Source organism: Planococcus citri, chromosome 3, assembly GCF_950023065.1.
Source record: "Planococcus citri chromosome 3, ihPlaCitr1.1, whole genome shotgun sequence".
In the NCBI taxonomy this organism is placed as follows: domain Eukaryota; kingdom Metazoa; phylum Arthropoda; class Insecta; order Hemiptera; family Pseudococcidae; genus Planococcus; species Planococcus citri.
This window is the reverse complement of record NC_088679.1, coordinates 60725749-60743342: the sequence shown is the minus strand read 5'-3', so window position 1 is coordinate 60743342 and position 17594 is coordinate 60725749. Positions and strand designations below refer to the sequence as shown.

At 35.7% G+C, this 17594-nt stretch overlaps 1 protein-coding gene across 3 annotated transcripts in view; it reads left to right on the top strand.

The window, feature by feature from the left end:
* Positions 1-1499: 1499 nt before the first annotated feature.
* LOC135841669 (aminopeptidase N-like) overlaps positions 1500-17594 on the top strand; it is a 30563-nt gene continuing 14468 nt past the window's right edge. The window contains exons 1-12 of one of the 3 annotated variants that reach the window (XM_065358764.1): positions 1500-1827; positions 2255-2507; positions 2687-3031; positions 3108-3310; positions 3399-3557; positions 6791-7090; positions 7371-7554; positions 7633-7909; positions 15413-15494; positions 15684-15900; positions 16344-16533; positions 16621-16943. In XM_065358764.1, coding sequence (XP_065214836.1) covers positions 1814-1827; positions 2255-2507; positions 2687-3031; positions 3108-3310; positions 3399-3557; positions 6791-7090; positions 7371-7554; positions 7633-7909; positions 15413-15494; positions 15684-15900; positions 16344-16533; positions 16621-16943 — 2547 coding nt within the window. In that variant the 5' untranslated portion in view covers positions 1500-1813. The remainder of the gene's footprint in view (positions 1828-2254; positions 2508-2686; positions 3032-3107; positions 3311-3398; positions 3558-6790; positions 7091-7370; positions 7555-7632; positions 7910-15412; positions 15495-15683; positions 15901-16343; positions 16534-16620; positions 16944-17594) is intronic. The other 2 variants (XM_065358765.1, XM_065358766.1) reach the window with 2 other exon arrangements.

Below are 17594 nucleotides of genomic sequence, written 5' to 3'. Positions count from 1 at the left end.
ACGTTAAGATGTTCGAATCATGATTTTCCAAAATTTGGCAGCACACTGGAAGTATTAACCCTTCTCTCTGCCCCTTTCGTGTGTTCGTCATATTCAGGGGAAAGGAAATGTATCCATTCCGTTTGGGTATAGAATGAGGAGTTATATTAAGGTCGTCAGATATTTTTTCTACTTTTAATACCCCGAATAATAAATATTATGTTCGTATGAAAAGTAATGTAATAAGGCTCTATCTTCGGATTTTAAAACTAACTACTTACAGGAAATTGTTTGTTATGAATGATCTGAATTCTAAAGGGGTGAAATTGCAATAATTTTAGCTTAAAATTTCTACCTCAGGCAGTTCCTAATCGATTTTTTTTCAAATTTTCAGTCATGTTATACACAACCAAGGGTTATTTATGGACATTATTGAAAATTTTTGCAAACGTATTGGCAAAATGCACATTTTTTATAGGTAGTAACTTTTTAACGATATTTTCAGTGGGGGCAAGACCTTCAAAAAAGCGAAAAAAAATTTACGCTCGAATTGATCTTTTTTTATCGCAAAATTGTTGTCTCTCAATGCACGATTATATCATAAAAATTGCTCACTTGCTTCCATCCTCAACTCAAATTTGGACCAAATTTTATAATTTTTTCACGATTATATGTATAATTATAAGCTTTTTTTCAAACACTTGCTTTAATGAAAAATATAAGTGAAAAAATTCGAAAATTTTAATTTCTCTGAAATTGCAACGTGATGTATTTGGAATTGATATTATTATAGATATGGAATTTGGTCAAGTGGGTCACCCTAAAGGGGAGTCAGGAGTTCCCCAAATTGCACAATACAATTTTTCAGTAAAAATTGACAAATTGTGCCTGAATTCGAGTTGATAATGCAGTTGGGTATCTTTAGTGATATATTTCGAGAAAAAAATGTCCACCAAAATTATTCAATTTGGACCGGAAAAATCGTGAAAATCCCTGCAAACCTCACTCATTCAAGACAGAAATCGAAATCGGAAAAATTAAATGATTCAATTCCCCTTCAAATGACATTCAATTGAAAAAATGTTTTTCCTTGACGAGCAGAAAATTTTACTTCGTGTTGCCAACATTCAGCATGGTTTGTTTACGCGAGTAAAAAATAAAAACAGCACCTTGAAAGCAATAAAATTAAAAAATTATCCGAGGCCACATAATCTCTTCGCCATACTCGTATTCTGTCAACACATTCCAAAAAGTCGAACTGATCACACATTTGTGTTTATTTTCTACCACATGTTTTGCAATTTATTAAACATCGTGTGCTGCAATACGCCCTTGCAGAACGTACTTCATTAGAAAACAAACATCCCTACAAATTGAAGGGGAAGTACACCCTCTAGGAATTGTATTCATATTTTCGAACGGGTCCTGAATATGTTGAAACAAAAATCAAATTTAATTTTTATATCGAGCCTACGTTATTTTTATTCGTAAGAGTTTTCGTTACTCGTACATAGTATATCGAATACCTACCTGCATTTTGTGATTCATCAGACGACCGTGAAAAATCACATTCAATGTTGAAAACGAAATAAATTTCACGTTAAAAAGTAAACATGAAAAAAAATTGAGCGAGTTGTCGTTGGCAATATAGAGATTACATACGCGGCATTAATGATTTTATAACGATTTCTATCGAGCTACAGCCGCGTCGAAAATCAAAATCCAAGCAAAGATGGAAGCTATTTCAGAGTAATCGTATCCTGTTTTAATTAAGGCATCTGCGATCCTGAACGTATTTCTTCTTAACGAGGGTTCCAAAGGAAAACAACAGAAAATGCATGATCATGAGTAAGTAGGCAACATTATTATTAAGCAGAAATGTTCAAAAGGATAAAATTTAATCATAATTATGCCTAAGAGATAAAATCAAATCAAAGTATTTGAGTCCATCAAAAAAGAGTTGCATTATATCAAAAATGTCTGATGATGACTCATCAGAAGACAATTTTGAATTTTTAAAAATTTCTTAACAGTAACTACCATAGCTATACAGAGTATCCCATCAAACGTTTGTCACATTTCAGATTCTAATAGAACGACTTCAGTACCTACAAAAAATCAAACATTTTGAGTCCTCGTCCTTCTGCTAGAATTTTTCCTTAAAATATCGAAATTATTACAAGTACCTGGTCTGAATCTAAAACTATGGCAAACTTTCGATGGAACTCGATGTATTTCCACTCACTAAACTCGTCTAAAACTATTCTTTTAATAGTCTTGAATTTTCAAACGTGGACTTACTTTCCAGCAAAAGAGAAACGTTCGCTATCAGCGATCATACCGCCGCTTCGTACGCAGCAGCAGAAATACTCGGCAGTGATGATCGAGAGAAAGTGTCGTATCATGGCAAAAAAGGCTGGTTTGTGGCCAGATGGCAAGCTATAGCGATTGGAATAATAATCTTCATTATGCTGTTTGTAGCTGCTCATATTGGCAGATCTACTGGTGACATTGACGACGACGAGGAGGTAAGAATTGGACAAATTAATCACCTAGTACATACAATACCTCTATTACCTACATACATAATAATATTGGCGTTTCCAGTAATTTGATCGAACCTACCAACTTCAATCATCACAAATTCAAAACAACTAAGTCCTTTTTTTGAAAATATTTCTTCTAATGCTACCTTCTTTTCACACAGGAAAACACAATTCCTCCACTTTTTTCATCACACGAGGCAGTAGGACCACGATTAGCAGAAATTACTCCAGTTCAGGCAGCTATGATTTCAGCCCATACCAACATAACTACCGATGGATTAACAGACGACATGAGATTCCTAGTCGAACCCATTAATTACATAATTTACATTCAACCGTTCCTCGAAACACCCTTGGGTGGGAAACATAATTCGTTCACATTTCGTGGCAACGTTTCTGTAACTTTTCATGTGAAAGAAGAAGTCAAATATTTAGTCATCGGAGTCAACGACTTACGTATCGTGTCCACGTATTTGTACGAAATCAACGAAGCAACTACCGAAGAAGTGAGTTTTTCAATGTACACCTTAATCGAGTAAATTATTCGTATACCTATTGAAAAGATCTGATTTGAATCAAAAGGCCATACATCAGATAGAAGACACCATTGATCTGAGTATCGATTCGTACGACGTTTACGAAGGTACCCTTAATCTGGAACTTTACAAATGGCTCCAGCCTGGCAGCATCTACGAGCTTGTGATTGAATTCAACGGCGATGTTCAAAATCTACCCTATGGTTTATTCAAGTCTGAATTCCACGATGAATATACTGGTCAAAGTCGGTAAGATGGTGATAAAATTAAGGACGAAGATTTAGATAAAATCTAACCAATGGAGTCAAAATTGTCAACTGATTAATATTTTTAATAGATGGATCGTGGGCACCAATTTGGATATACCGTTTGCCCGGACAGTATTTCCATGTTTCGATGCTCCCACCCAAACGGCCACGTTTCAATTAAATATTGCTCGACAGGATAATATGTTGGTTCAGTCGAGTACACAATATTGGCAATCTGTTGAAACAGGGTAAATACCTACCTATCTAGAATCCTACAATGATATTATTCTAACAAACTGTCTTTTTCATAGATGTTTTTTAGTAGGTGTAAAATAAAATACATGAGATTTCAAGTGGTTATACTCAAAAAATCGCAGAGATCACAACTACCTTCAAACTGACGGTTTGGGGACCCGTAGGATAATCCCCCCCCCCCCAAAAAAAAAACATCACATGACTAAACGGAAAGTTGAGGGTCCTAAAGAGATTCGAATTTTTCTAGAATGATCCAAAAGTTGCGTTACGTAATTAATTAAAACACTGAATTGCCCAAGAAAACCTCATTTCTATTTTCCAAAAGTAGCTTTAGAAACTGGTTGGCACCTGGAATGACCAAAACAGAAAGAATACTTATTCCCAGACTTTCAGCTGCCTATGATGACACATGTCAAAATCTAGACATTTGAGGCATTCTGTAAAAATTGGTCCTTCAAAAAAATAAAATTATCACAATTGATGTCAAAATTAGGCCTCTCTTTTTTTCCAATGTAGAATAATAAAATTATCCCTATTGATGTCAAAATTAGGCCTCTCTTTTTTTTCAATGTAGAATACAATAAAAAATTGATTTTTTGTCTCTAAACTCAAAAAAATTCTCAAATTTTTATTCAAGTATTTTTTATTTTTATCTATTACCTATCTATCTATTTTTTTCGTTTGAGGCTCGAGAAAAGTTTACATGATTTGAAAAGTTTAGTATACTTACTCAAAATTCTGTACTCCAGAGCAAAATGAATGAAGTCCATTTTTTTTTCGATTTTGAGATCTTTACATCAATAGGAAAAGGTTTGCAAGAGCTTTCCACAGAATGATGTAAAAATCTCAAAATCCAAAAGAAAAATGGACTTCCATCCTTTTTGCTCTAGAGTATAGAATCATGACAAATTTGTATTAATTTTTTTTTCGCAAGAGAGTCAATTCCAAAAAAATTTACATTTCCAATAAATTCCTGAAAAAAATCACATTGCAAAAAGTTTGCAATTCCCATCGAAATTGAAAAACATGTCTAAAAACTTTAGAATTTTAAATTTCCTATAATTTTTTTTGTTTTTTCTATTGTATAAAAAAAAACTGAAGTTTGAGGAATTTTTTGATGGATTTTTTGTGATTATTTGAGGACCACTGCACCGTAAACCGATTTCAAAACGATCGAAAAAATAAGTACACGGTGTTTTTTTTTTAATGCCTATTATTAGAATACGAGCACTTCGAAATCTGACAGTGAACAAGCTCAGAAGGATATGATGACAATTTGAGCCCTTGAATCTATCATGTAAGCCCTCCCCACCCCCTTCCCCCGGTAACAAATAAGATGAAGCCTGGGACCTGATCTAGCTGCCAGTGTGTCTTGTAAATAATTTGAAAAGTAATGCATTTAACAAAGTGGCCCTGAAAATGGGAAAAGTTCTGCGTCTTGCATAACAATCCCCAGTTTTTTCATTGAAAATGACATTTTTTCCAAATTTGTAAGATAAAAATCTCGCTTTTATTTGTTTTTTTTTCTTGTTAAGAAAATTGGTCGAAGTTGAAGAAAACAGAAGGTAAAATGGTTTTGAATTTTTGACACCGTTTTTGGGAAAGAGGAAGAGCAAGTGAGGGGATGAAATCTGTTGAACTCTCTGCTCAAGGTCCTGCAGATCTTTTTGAAAGGTCTTACTATAAAGCACCAGCATTTCGATCTTGGAGATTTTTCTACACATCCTGTAAAAGCTCAAATCAATTCACTTAAAATTTGACAACATCGTGACTTTTTTTCAGAAATGTCTTCTTTTCGTAGGCTCATATTTCTCCTGCTGAGATTCCGGCAAAAAAACTTTTTTGAATGAGAGTAACTTTCAATATTCAAAATGAAGATTCTCATGAGATTTGCAGGTTATAATATCCTGACTTTTCTTTTGCAATTTGCAATTCACCTCAATATTATCAAGCATGTTGCTCATTTTTAAATTTGAAGAAAACATTGTTTGGAAAAATTAAGTGAATCGCAAAGAGCAAAATTTCTCTGAATGATTTGTTGCACAACTTTGAAACTGAAGGGGCTATAGATCAGCATCTTGACAAAAATTGTGGATAGTTGAAAAATAGTTTTTAAAAAAATACTTACAAAGGGAGTATTCCAACCGAAAGAAAAAATTTTGAACCAAAGTTAAATCTAAAAAGCATGCAAAAATACTCACTCATGACATGACCATTCTAGGTACTTGAGTGCATTTTTCGATTATGTATTAGTAATCGATTGGCAAATAATGGTTGTCGTTCTGGAGTATCCAGCCATATTTTGGAAATCCCAAGTGGAGCAGTAAGAAGCACCCATTGCGTTTATTTGTATCACAGTTGATTTGGTCAGTTTTTATGACACATTTTGAAAATCTGAAATTTTTGAAATATGGCTGGCTCGAGGCTTCAGAACGGCTTGAAACCATCTCCAATCGATTTCATTTGGTATAATTCTATGGAAATTTTAACATTCAAAAATCTGCTCGAGGCTCTAGAACTGTTTCATAAACAGTTCAAAATCGTTTTCAATCGATTCTGTGGACCAAAGGTCAAATTTGAGCTTCTTAGCTCAAAAAAATTGTGTAATTTTGATTTTTCAGCATTTTTGACCCTTTGATGTTCAACAACAATGGTAAGGGTACGGACATGACATGAGCGTTGAGCGTCAGCGTGAGCGTTTTCAAATTTTCAAAACTCGTTTGACGCTCTCGTTGTAGCTCAAATATCAAAATTGTTTGATATTTCTGAGCACTGAGTGTCATCGCTCAGAAATATTCTTGTCAAAACCGTCTAACGTTAAGATTACGTTTTTTAATTTTTCGCCAACGCTCTCGCTAACGCTCAACGCTCATGTCGTGTCCGCAGCCTAAGCCTCCGAAATCGGAGGTCCACATTTCAGGTCTTCGGAAAAATCAAAAAAAAAAAAAAAAAAATGAAAAATTATGACCTAGATTGAAAACTTTCAAAACTCATTTGTAACGATGGGCTGCCATTCACTCGGAATAAAACAAAATATTTCCATATAAATGAAGAAAAAAAAATGTTTTTTTAGCTCTTCTCCATCTTACCCCGTAAAGCTTCTACTCAGGATAAATTTAAGAAAATGATATAGATTCTTGAATCGTATACTATTTACAATTAATTTTATGCAATAAATGCACATAGGTGATTATTTCATCCCAAAACACCTCGATTTTTCTTTCAGCGATGGTTGGACTTGGATACTGCACAAAAAAACGAGTCCAATACCAGTCCACTCTTTAGCCTTCGTCGTAAACAATTTCGAAAACGAATTCAGAGTCACTCCCCAAATATCGCATTTCACAATCTGGACAGCAACGAAACGCACTCAAGAACTAGAGTATGTACTAAGTTTAGGCCCATTGTTGCTAAAGGACATCGAAGTATACCTAGGAACAGCTCTACCAGTCAAGAAAATAAACATTTACGGTTTACCTCAAGTACTACCGAGGCAAACGGCCAAAATAGGAATGATTTATATGTCGTAAGTTTCGCTTCGAAATAATACATAAAGCTTACATTTCTTTCAACTTTTCTAACATCTTTAGAAATTCGCTATATTTAAGTTAAAGTACTACTCGTATTTGCGTTGGCGCGTAGAAATAAGCAGAAAGTCATCAATTAATTTATTTGTTTGAAAGTTGGCAACTTTAATGATCATTGCTTTACTTAGTTATACTTACTGGGCGCGCGAACAAAAATCTTAATGTCTTCATTAAGAAAGTTTCACTTAATTGTGTTGTTATTTGGATCCATTTGTATAGAGAGGCTGATTTGATAGTACAAGAAGGCAAGACTTCTACAGCACATAAACAATACGTGGGTCAAATGATGGCTGGTCATTTGGTAGAACAATGGATAGAGAATTTAATCATGTTTCAATGGAGGCACGATAATTGGATTAAGGAAGCGTTGGTGCAATTTTTCGAATATCTTTTGCTTAGATTTGTAAGTGGATATAGTTTTGATGTACAGCGTTTGACCGCATCAATTTACCTATGTGTTAATTTGATAATTTACCAACAGGTTGAACCATCGTGGAAAACCGTAGATCAATTCTTCGTCAACGTTCAACAGCTAGAGATGGATAGAGAAATAGCTGATCCAAATAGACAAGGCAGATACATAAGATGGGTTCCTTACATCGAAGAAAGCAAAATTCAATACTTGTATCCGATCAACGAAACCGATATTTTCAGACGGAGCGCGATGGCCGAATCTCGATCACATCGATTGCTCCCAGAACAACAAGCTAAGCCGAACATTTATACGCAGCTGTATGAAAAAAGATTGGTGGATAAAGGTAAAGTACGAGTAAATATTGTAGAATCTCAAGAACTAGAAGTATTCGAGGAATGAGGAATGAGGAATGGGCTTAATTTGAACCACTTTTTCATAACTTTATTTCAAGCCCTGAGGAGTGAGGAGACATGTTGAAAGGACACAAAAAAGTAGAAATTTTTCATCAGCTCAAGAATAGTGTTTTACGATTTTTCAAATCCATTCTCGACCAAAACAAGAACGAATTTCGAAAAAAAAAAAAAAAGATTTTGGATCATCCACATTCCCGGCTCCCCTATACTGACCATACGAATACGACTTCCTCAGCCCATCTCTGAGGGATTTTGGGGCTTTGATGCATCCAAAAATATTGATGATTTCCACTGTTTGTTGAAAATGTGATGAATACACAGTTTATGTTGGGATAGATACCATAAATATTCGAGTTATTTCATAATATTTTACATACCTCTGTACAACTGCACGCTAACTTCTTCCATCGTAAAGTTGAAGATACCTATCACACAATGTCCGGTACCTTTGTTAAGATGGTCAACCACTTCATAATTTTAGCAGCGATGCATAGTATGAGAGTTGGCTCAACTGGCTCAAGTTTTGCGAACTCTTTAAAATTGATAACTTTGAACCACCGCGAATTTACAACGCAAAAATTGAACGAATCTTCATCAAAATCGAGTAAAATCCCTTCACCTTGGAAATAAAAACGAACTACGAATTCATCAAATAACCCTCTACGAACCGACAACCGAACCGAATCAACGCAACGACAATATTGATAACAATGATAACACCTTGGAAAAGAAAAAATCTTCGTAGGTATGACTAACTAACGAAGGGACGAAGGAATTTAGTCAACATTTACGAGTTTTAGAGTACATTATTTCGCACAATACACGTCTTCTTCTTCTTCTTTTGATTACGTCATTTAGTCCAGGAAAAATAGCATTCCATTGGGAAAAATGGGGGAGAAAGCTGAATTTTGGTATACTGGTCCATTTTTTTGTGCTGAACACGAATCCGATGAGTCCCCGGTCGTCCCTGGTGTGCGTTCTCCCCTATTGTGGATCTAAGCCCCCCAAAACCAGTTTTTTGCAATTTTCTCCCCCGCATTGCATTTTAGCGAGAAATAGGTGGTCGGATAAGAATCTACGTCAAATTTCCGATCTAGTGATATATCAACTTTCTTTCCACCCCCAAGGGGGGTGGAACCACAACCATTCAAAAAAGGGGGTTCCCCAAAAAATACATAAGGGCTGTAGGCGCCTAAGAGGGGTGAAATGGTCCCCAAAAGCGTTTAACATGAAAGGTGGGTACCATAGAGAAACCTCTGCGCAAAAAATTTCAGATCCACACCCCCTACCCTTTTTGCGGAGCCCCCCTTTTTGAAATTTCAGTAGCACTTTTCTCAGCCCCATTTCAACCGATTTTGAAAATTTTTCTGGAAGTTATGTATATCCTTGATAGGTATTCACACAAAAATTTTCAACCCCCTCCCCTCAAATTTACCCCTCAAAATGGCGTTTCTTTCATTTTTTTATGCCTATTAACAATCAAGATTGCGAGGTACAATTTTGTAAACACGTTTTTTGGATGTATTTTTGGCCCCCCACCAACATATACTATATTAGAAATTTTTGCTGTGGTGCGCCGTGGTGAAAACTTGGAATAATGTATCGTAGGGGGGTGGGGGGTGAAATGGGAATTTTGAAAAAAATAACTATCAATGAGTAGGGTATCGTTTTCATATGATTCGATACCGCTGAGCACGAATATGACCTCAGATTTTCTGCTACAATCACTTACCCCTCTCCAGAGCCCCTCAGCCCCCTCAATTTTCACGATTTTCGAAATAAAGTTATTTTCGTGATGTTGGTGTCGTTTTCATATGATTCGATACCGCTGAGCACGAATATGACCTCAGATTTTCTGCTACACTCACCTACCCCTCTCCAGAGCCCCTCAGCCCCCCTCAATTTTCACGATTTTCGAAATATAGTTATTTTCGTGATGTTGGTGTCGTTTTCATATAATTCGATACCGCTGAGCACGAATATGACCTCTGATTTTCTGCTACAATCACTTACCCCTCTCCAGAGCCCCTCAGCCCCCTCAATTTTCACGATTTTCAAAATAAAGTTATTTTCGTGATGTTGGTGTCGTTTTCATATGATTCGATACCGCTGAGCACGAATATGACCTCTGATTTTCTGCTACAATCACTTACCCCTCTCCAGAGCCCCTCAGCTCCCTCAATTTTCACAATTTTCGAAATAAAGTTATTTTCGTGATGTTGGTTTCATTTCTATGGGAAAATTACATAAGTTCATTGTTATTGTACATAAAATTTCTCGTAGAATCAGCTACAGCACATGGCTCCCCCTCGAGGGGGGTGGATCCTTCAATTTTTTTTCACGCAGAAAACGCCACAAATCTGTATGTGTACTGCACTGTGGTCTCGTTACCATATTTTTTTCTTGTGATTTTTTATGTAGGTAGTCATTGAATTATAAAATACATACTCATACATACTCAAGTTACAGTTATCATGAATAATTATTATGCCACATATGCTCCGCAGACCTGTACAGTCCAGTACACATACAGATTTGTTGCGTTTTCTGCGTGGAAAAAAATTGAAGGATCCACCCCCCTCGAGGGGGAGCCATGTGCTGTAGCTGATTCTACGAGAAATTTTATGTACAATAACAATGAACTTATGTAATTTTCCCATAGCAATGAAACCAACATCACGAAAATAACTTTATTTCGAAAATCGTGAAAATTGAGGGGGGCTGAGGGGCTCTGGAGAGGGGTAGGTGAGTGTAGCAGAAATTCTGAGGTCATATTCGTGCTCAGCGGTATCGAATCATATGAAAACGACACCAACATCACGAAAATAACTTTATTTCGAAAATCGTGAAAATTGAGGGGGCTGAGGGGCTCTGGAGAGGGGTAAGTGATTGTAGCAGAAAATCTGAGGTCATATTCGTGCTCAGCGGTATCGAATCATATGAAAACGATACCCTACTCATTGATAGTTATTTTTTTCAAAATTCCCATTTCACCCCCCACCCCCCTACGATACATTATTCCAAGTTTTCACCACGGCGCACCACAGCAAAAATTTCTAATATAGTATATGTTGGTGGGGGGCCAAAAATACATCCAAAAAACGTGTTTACAAAATTGTACCTCGCAATCTTGATTGTTAATAGGCATAAAAAAATGAAAGAAACGCCATTTTGAGGGGTAAATTTGAGGGGAGGGGGTTGAAAATTTTTGTGTGAATACCTATCAAGGATATACATAACTTCCAGAAAAATTTTCAAAATCGGTTGAAATGGGGCTGAGAAAAGTGCTACTGAAATTTCAAAAAGGGGGGCTCCGCAAAAAGGGTAGGGGGTGTGGATCTGAAATTTTTTGCGCAGAGGTTTCTCTATGGTACCCACCTTTCATGTTAAACGCTTTTGGGGACCATTTCACCCCTCTTAGGCGCCTACAGCCCTTATGTATTTTTTGGGGAACCCCCTTTTTTGAATGGTTGTGGTTCCACCCCCCTTGGGGGTGGAAAGAAAGTTGATATATCACTAGATCGGAAATTTGACGTAGATTCTTATCCGACCACCTATTTCTCGCTAAAATGCAATGCGGGGGAGAAAATTGCAAAAAACTGGTTTTGGGGGGCTTAGATCCACAATAGGGGAGAACGCACACCAGGGACGACCGGGGACTCATCGGATTCGTGTTCAGCACAAAAAAATGGACCAGTATACCAAAATTCAGCTTTCTCCCCCATTTTTCCCAATGACCCTTTTTTTTCATCTAATTTTCCTGGACTAATTGCGTCAATCCAACACACGGGCGTTCGAACTTCGAATGACAAAATGGATCACAGATAAGATAACGTTGAATAATGCGATAAAGAGCAGCTTTATCTTTTCAGAACCGAACGTCTTACGATTACGAATTAGGGATTACTTTGCCTGGACTGTTTGCAATTACTTTTTCGACTTGCTTAGAAAAAAGTCGGCGAGTTTTGACCAAATTCAGTCAGCAGAGCTGAGAGCCACAGACCCCTTCATTTTCAGTTGAAACTTTGAAAGTTAATCACAAAAACTTTTAGCTCCTGAGGTGCCAGGTGCCTCAAGAAGGTAGATTTGAGCCTCAAAAGAGGAGGAATTTTCAAAAAAAATCATGGTTTTTTGTTTTTTCGCTCCTATTGCTATACAACCTGTTTCGGGAAAAATGGACCCGCCCCAAATGAAAGTATTTGAGATTCTGCACATAAGTACTCAAGTATAAGTATAAAATCCAAGACCGTTAAGGTTCTACTGTGAACGGTTGACAATAAGCAAATCACTTACTTTTACCTAGTTATTTTTGCATGAATTCGTGTTCTGATAATTTTTTCTTGGAAAATATTTCGCATTAACCATGCCAAAATATTGAAAGAACATCATTCCTGAAACTGAAAACGTTTTTGCCAACTTCAAAACATCGAAAAAATTTATGTTTTTCGCTATTTTTTTATTTTTTGAAAGTTGATTGGTACCGCTTACCTACCACTACGTTCCAAAATATTTCCTCAGTTTCATTTCAAAGATGATATTTTTCAAGTTTCAATGTGAATACATATTTTGACCAGTGATGGCAAAACATTTACATTTCAGTTTCAATTCAAATTTCAGGAGGTTTTAGTTTCAGCTTTATTTAGTTTTAGTTTTAATTTCATCATTTCACACTCAGTTCTTAACCAGTTTAAGATAAAAGAAAACCCACCTATTATCCCTGACGAACCCCCTGAAATACAAAAATCCATCTCCCTAATAAAAAATATCAACCTCATGAACCCCCCCCCTTTTCCGGTGTAATAATCTTGTAATTAAAAACACTAAAATTTAAAAAAAAAAAGTTTTAGTTTTACTTATTTTTCCATTAAATTTGTTATATTTTGGAAATTTTGAGCAAAGAAACTTTAAATTTCAGTTTTGTTTTTTTCAGTTTCAGTTTTACCTACTCGTTTCAATTTCAGTTTTAGTTTCAATTTCCTTCATTCCAGTTTCAGTTTTTGATGTTTTTGACCAGTTTCAGTATTGGTTCCAGACTCAGTTTTCCACCTCTGATTTTGACATGATCAATACGAAATATTTTCCTATAGAACAAATTTTCAAAACATGTACCTACTTACTTACTTAATTATTCAAAAATACGCGATTTGCAAATTTTCAACCGCTCACGGTAGAACCCTGAACATGGTCTTGGATTTTGACGACAATAGCATAGATCACCGTAGAATCTCAAATAATTATGTACTTACATATTTATGTAGGTACTAGGTAGTAGGTACTTTCATTTGAAACTGGGCTAATTTCCCCAGAACAGGTTGTATAACGACGGGAGTGAAAAAACCACAATTTATTCGAAAATGCCCTCATATTGATCTTTGCCTTGGAGACTGAATCCAAGTCTTCCCTTCAAGGGCATCTCCGGAGCTGAAATTTTTTGTGGGCAACTTTAAACTCAAAATGAAGGTCGCTGCTAAATTTGGTCAAAATCCGTCAACTTTTTTTTGGGGAAATCCTCCATAATTATACCTAATTAGTAATTACCTATGTAAGTAGGTACGTCAGCTTGCATTTTTGAAAATCGCGAATGCGTCAGTTTACCGCTCCTGGAGGCGAAAGGAAGCGTCTCACAAACAAATTACACATGACCAAAATTGTAGAGAATTAAATTTCCATGAACTTTTGAAAAATTTGCAAACTGAGTTTCAAAAAATCAATCTGGAGGCCAAAGGAAGCGTCCTACAAAAAAATTACTCATGACCGAAAATTGAAGAGAATTAAATTTCCTAATCGTCTTAATGTCATTAGCTTTTTCTGAAATGGCTAGTTTTTGATTTTTTTTCAAAGAACTAAAACTTTTTGAAATTTGAAAATTTCATTTTTCAATTTTTTGCAAATTTGCAAGCTGACTTTCGCCCACTCCTGTACATTGATTAAAAATTTGATTTAAAAAAAAAATTGGGAATTTACAAATTGAGCTAAAATTCTTTTTCAAACTGATATTACCCCTAAATTTTGCAATTTTTGAGGGATTTTTGAAATTTTTTTATTGTGGTGAAGTTTTGAAACGTGATGTTTTCAAACTCACAATTTTCACCGAAACCTGAGTAAATGGATTGAAGTATCCTCGCGTTAAAATTTGCAATTGAATTATTCCAAGTAGATAAAAGTTAATGATCTAGAAAATTTTGCTACTATGTATCTTCAAAGTTCAAATTTCAAAAATCCTCAAAATGAATCTCCTGAGGATGGTACTCTCACATGGGGACCTCTTGATCACCCAGTCGTAGATTCTGTTCATTTTTTACACCCGTTTGGAGACCTATAGCACAACTCCCAAAACATGTCATGTAGTTGCCGAAGAATCCAAACAAAAACTTGAGGGTCCTATAGGGATTTGAATTTGTCAAAATATATCTGAAATTGCCTACTAGAGATAGGCAGGTACTTGAGCTGATAAAAAAAATTAAATAATCAGATTCAAAAGAAAATGCATTGCAAGTCCAGGGAAGACATACGGACAGGGAAGGACTGTCTCACCTGACACACCCATAGTTGAGCAATAAGTTGATAATTTTTGGGAAAAGTTTAGAAAATTTGAAAGAATTGAGTAGTGAGCGTACGTTCTTGAAGTTTTGAGCAGCATTGTGCGGTTTCCAGAGGAGGCCCCAAAAATTATTTTCGGTCAGCAATTCTACAAATTAAATAAAATGTTTCAAACTAGCAAAATTTTGGTAGTTGGTACCTAATTTTTCAACACCAAAAACAATTCTTTTTCAATTCTTGAATCATGAATTTTCAAAACTTTTGCCCTTAGTTTGCTTTCGGCTCCTTTGAAATTGCTGGTAGCCGGTAAGGTACACATTTTCAAAATTTCCCAAAAATGTGAAAATTGAACAGAAAAATTCTAGAAAAGCAACCAAATTAATTGAAAAATCAAATTGTTTGTATAGAACATAATGTTGAAAAATTATTTGGAATTTTTTAAATTTTTAGTGTGCTATTTTTATATTTGTTTGGCTCTTACTCCAAAAAAAATTTTCGAACCTCCTCTGGTCAATAATTAGTTGCGAAAATCTCGAAGGTGCTTGAGGTAAAAAAAATGGGAAAGTCGTAGTCTCGACTCACTTTCATTAAGTAGGTACTAGGTACCTACCTATACTTACAATCACTGTCGCATTCAGACCTAGAGGCTAAATTTTGGCATAAGGAAGGATTATGCCATAATAAAGACTTATTTTCGAAGAATAAAATTTTTTTGAAAAAATTTCTCTAAAATTTCTTGGATTTTGGAAAATTGCATCTAAATTAGCAAGTAGAAGTGGTCACGAATAGAATTTGATTGTCGTGGGGGGGGGGGTAGCCTCTTATATTCGCTTAGGTACATATCATTTCTTATCAACTTAAATTTAATAGTTTGTTATTTCTGTTGCTTACAGGAGCCTGTTTGATAAGAATGATAAAACACATAGTCTCGGAGCCCTTATTCATATCATCTTTACGGATTTTCCTAGAAAGAAGGTACGTACCAATCGATGAAAATATTTCATCTAAGTACATAACGCTCATTCTTACGTATTATTACACTTAATATGTACAAGAAGAATCCCCTCCCTCTTTCTGAAAAAATATTCCGTAATCGTATCCGTTGCAAATTTAGCCTATTTCAATGAATTTCTCGCCTGAATTCCATCATTATTATTATTTCAGTCGAGGAAACATCGTCGATGGAGACGATTTATGGGAAATAATGACGGAGGAGACGTTAAACACTTCGTACGCCGGTTATCAGCTGTTACCAGAAAGCGTTTCATTGCAAGTAGTACTCGAAGACTGGATTTACACAGAAGGTTATCCGTTGATAACTGTAACGCGAAATTACGACAATAATACCATCACATTCGCACAACATATCAAAACTACAATGGTACGAGTGTGTATAGAAATTTGATTTACGACAGATGGTTTTCCCTCAACCGTAAATCCTTCCACTCCACCAAAGGAAAAATTGTAGTCGATTGGTTTCGTATGAACTTTCGCCCTTTTACCACCATTTAACAACATGATAGCTTAAACTTCGAACTATTTCTATTTCTTGAACCTAGAAATTAAGGGGGGAAAGTTGAGGGATTTTTATCAAATTCAATGGAGACCTTCATTCGAGTTAAAAGGCACTCATAAAATTTTTTAGCTCTGAAAGTACCCCTGGAGATAAGATATGGGTTTTCAGAGAGGGGGTATATATTGGGGAAAATCGTGTTTTTTTTTGCTCTAGCCCCTGTTCTGGGAGTTCTGCATCAACCTAGGTCATTACCATCAAAATTCAAGGCCACTCCGTTTTTAAATTTAAATATTTATCACTCACTTCAGGATCCATACACCGGACACTCCAGAAGGCTGAACTTATGGTACATTCCAGTCAGTTACACGACCGAAAATGAAAAATTCTTCACCGCCACTGCTCCCAGATTCTGGTTAAATAAAGTTCGTTTCGTCGACATCATTACACCTGCCGATCTGACGAATTCGAACTGGCTCTTAGTGAATCCTCAGCAAACAAGTACGTTCAATTCACCATAAACTGAATATTTTCCGGAATTAGAACACCACGTCCCTAATTATTTGTATCTTGTTTGATATCTGGTAGACTTTTACCGAGTGCATTACGACATCCAGAACTGGTCATTGTTGCAAAGAGCTGTACAAAATGGAGAATTCCCAGATATCGTCAGATCTCAGTTAATCGACGACGCTTTATTTTTCGGTCGTAAAGGCATGCTGGATTACGACTTCGCCTTAGATTTCATCAGCTATTTCGCCGGATATAGAGAAAAAGAGTACACCGTTTGGTCAACCGTGTTACGTCATATGAATTACATTAGGCATATCTTGTTGGAAAACGAGACTGTATCCGAAATCTCCAACTCGAGATCGGATATCCAAGACACTGAAAATCTGCAATTGTTCAAAGTAGGTATTTTTTTGGAGAAATTTTAAATTGGATTTCGTTAAAAATCTGTCGAGACTGAGAGAATCGTAATTTCGAGTTTTTTTTTCTACCAACTTAAGTACATCGACTCGTTATTAAATTCCACTTTTTAGAAAATCCTTATGAAAAGAAACCATCGAACCATTGTACCTACTTTAATTTGACCTGCCTTTGAAATCCGAATACGGATTCTAAGTTAATTTTTGAATTGCTTTTGTTTTTTTCCTACTACACGATATAATAAATTGTCAACATAGCAATTGTAGGTAGGTAGGTAGGTAGGTAGGTAGGTAGGTACGAGTCATATATAAAAATTCACAGCGGAAATATAAGGTTTAATGTAACGTCATCAGATAAATAACAAGTACGACATTTTAACCTCTCGTTAAAATCCGCTCGCTTTATTTCATCTCTTTCCGAAAAAAAAAAAAGATGAAACGTAAAATTACTCGCTTTGTCAAGTTTTGTAAAATCCGTTCGTTCTAACGTGCAAAAGAGTCTTCGTCGCGTCGTTCTAATTAATCAAGTTTTGCCCCAATTTTAAAACCTTGACCTTATTTTTAGATGATGAGGTAAGTATTTATAAGATGTCTTTTTATGGAAAAAGCAATCGGTTACCTAAGATCGAACCG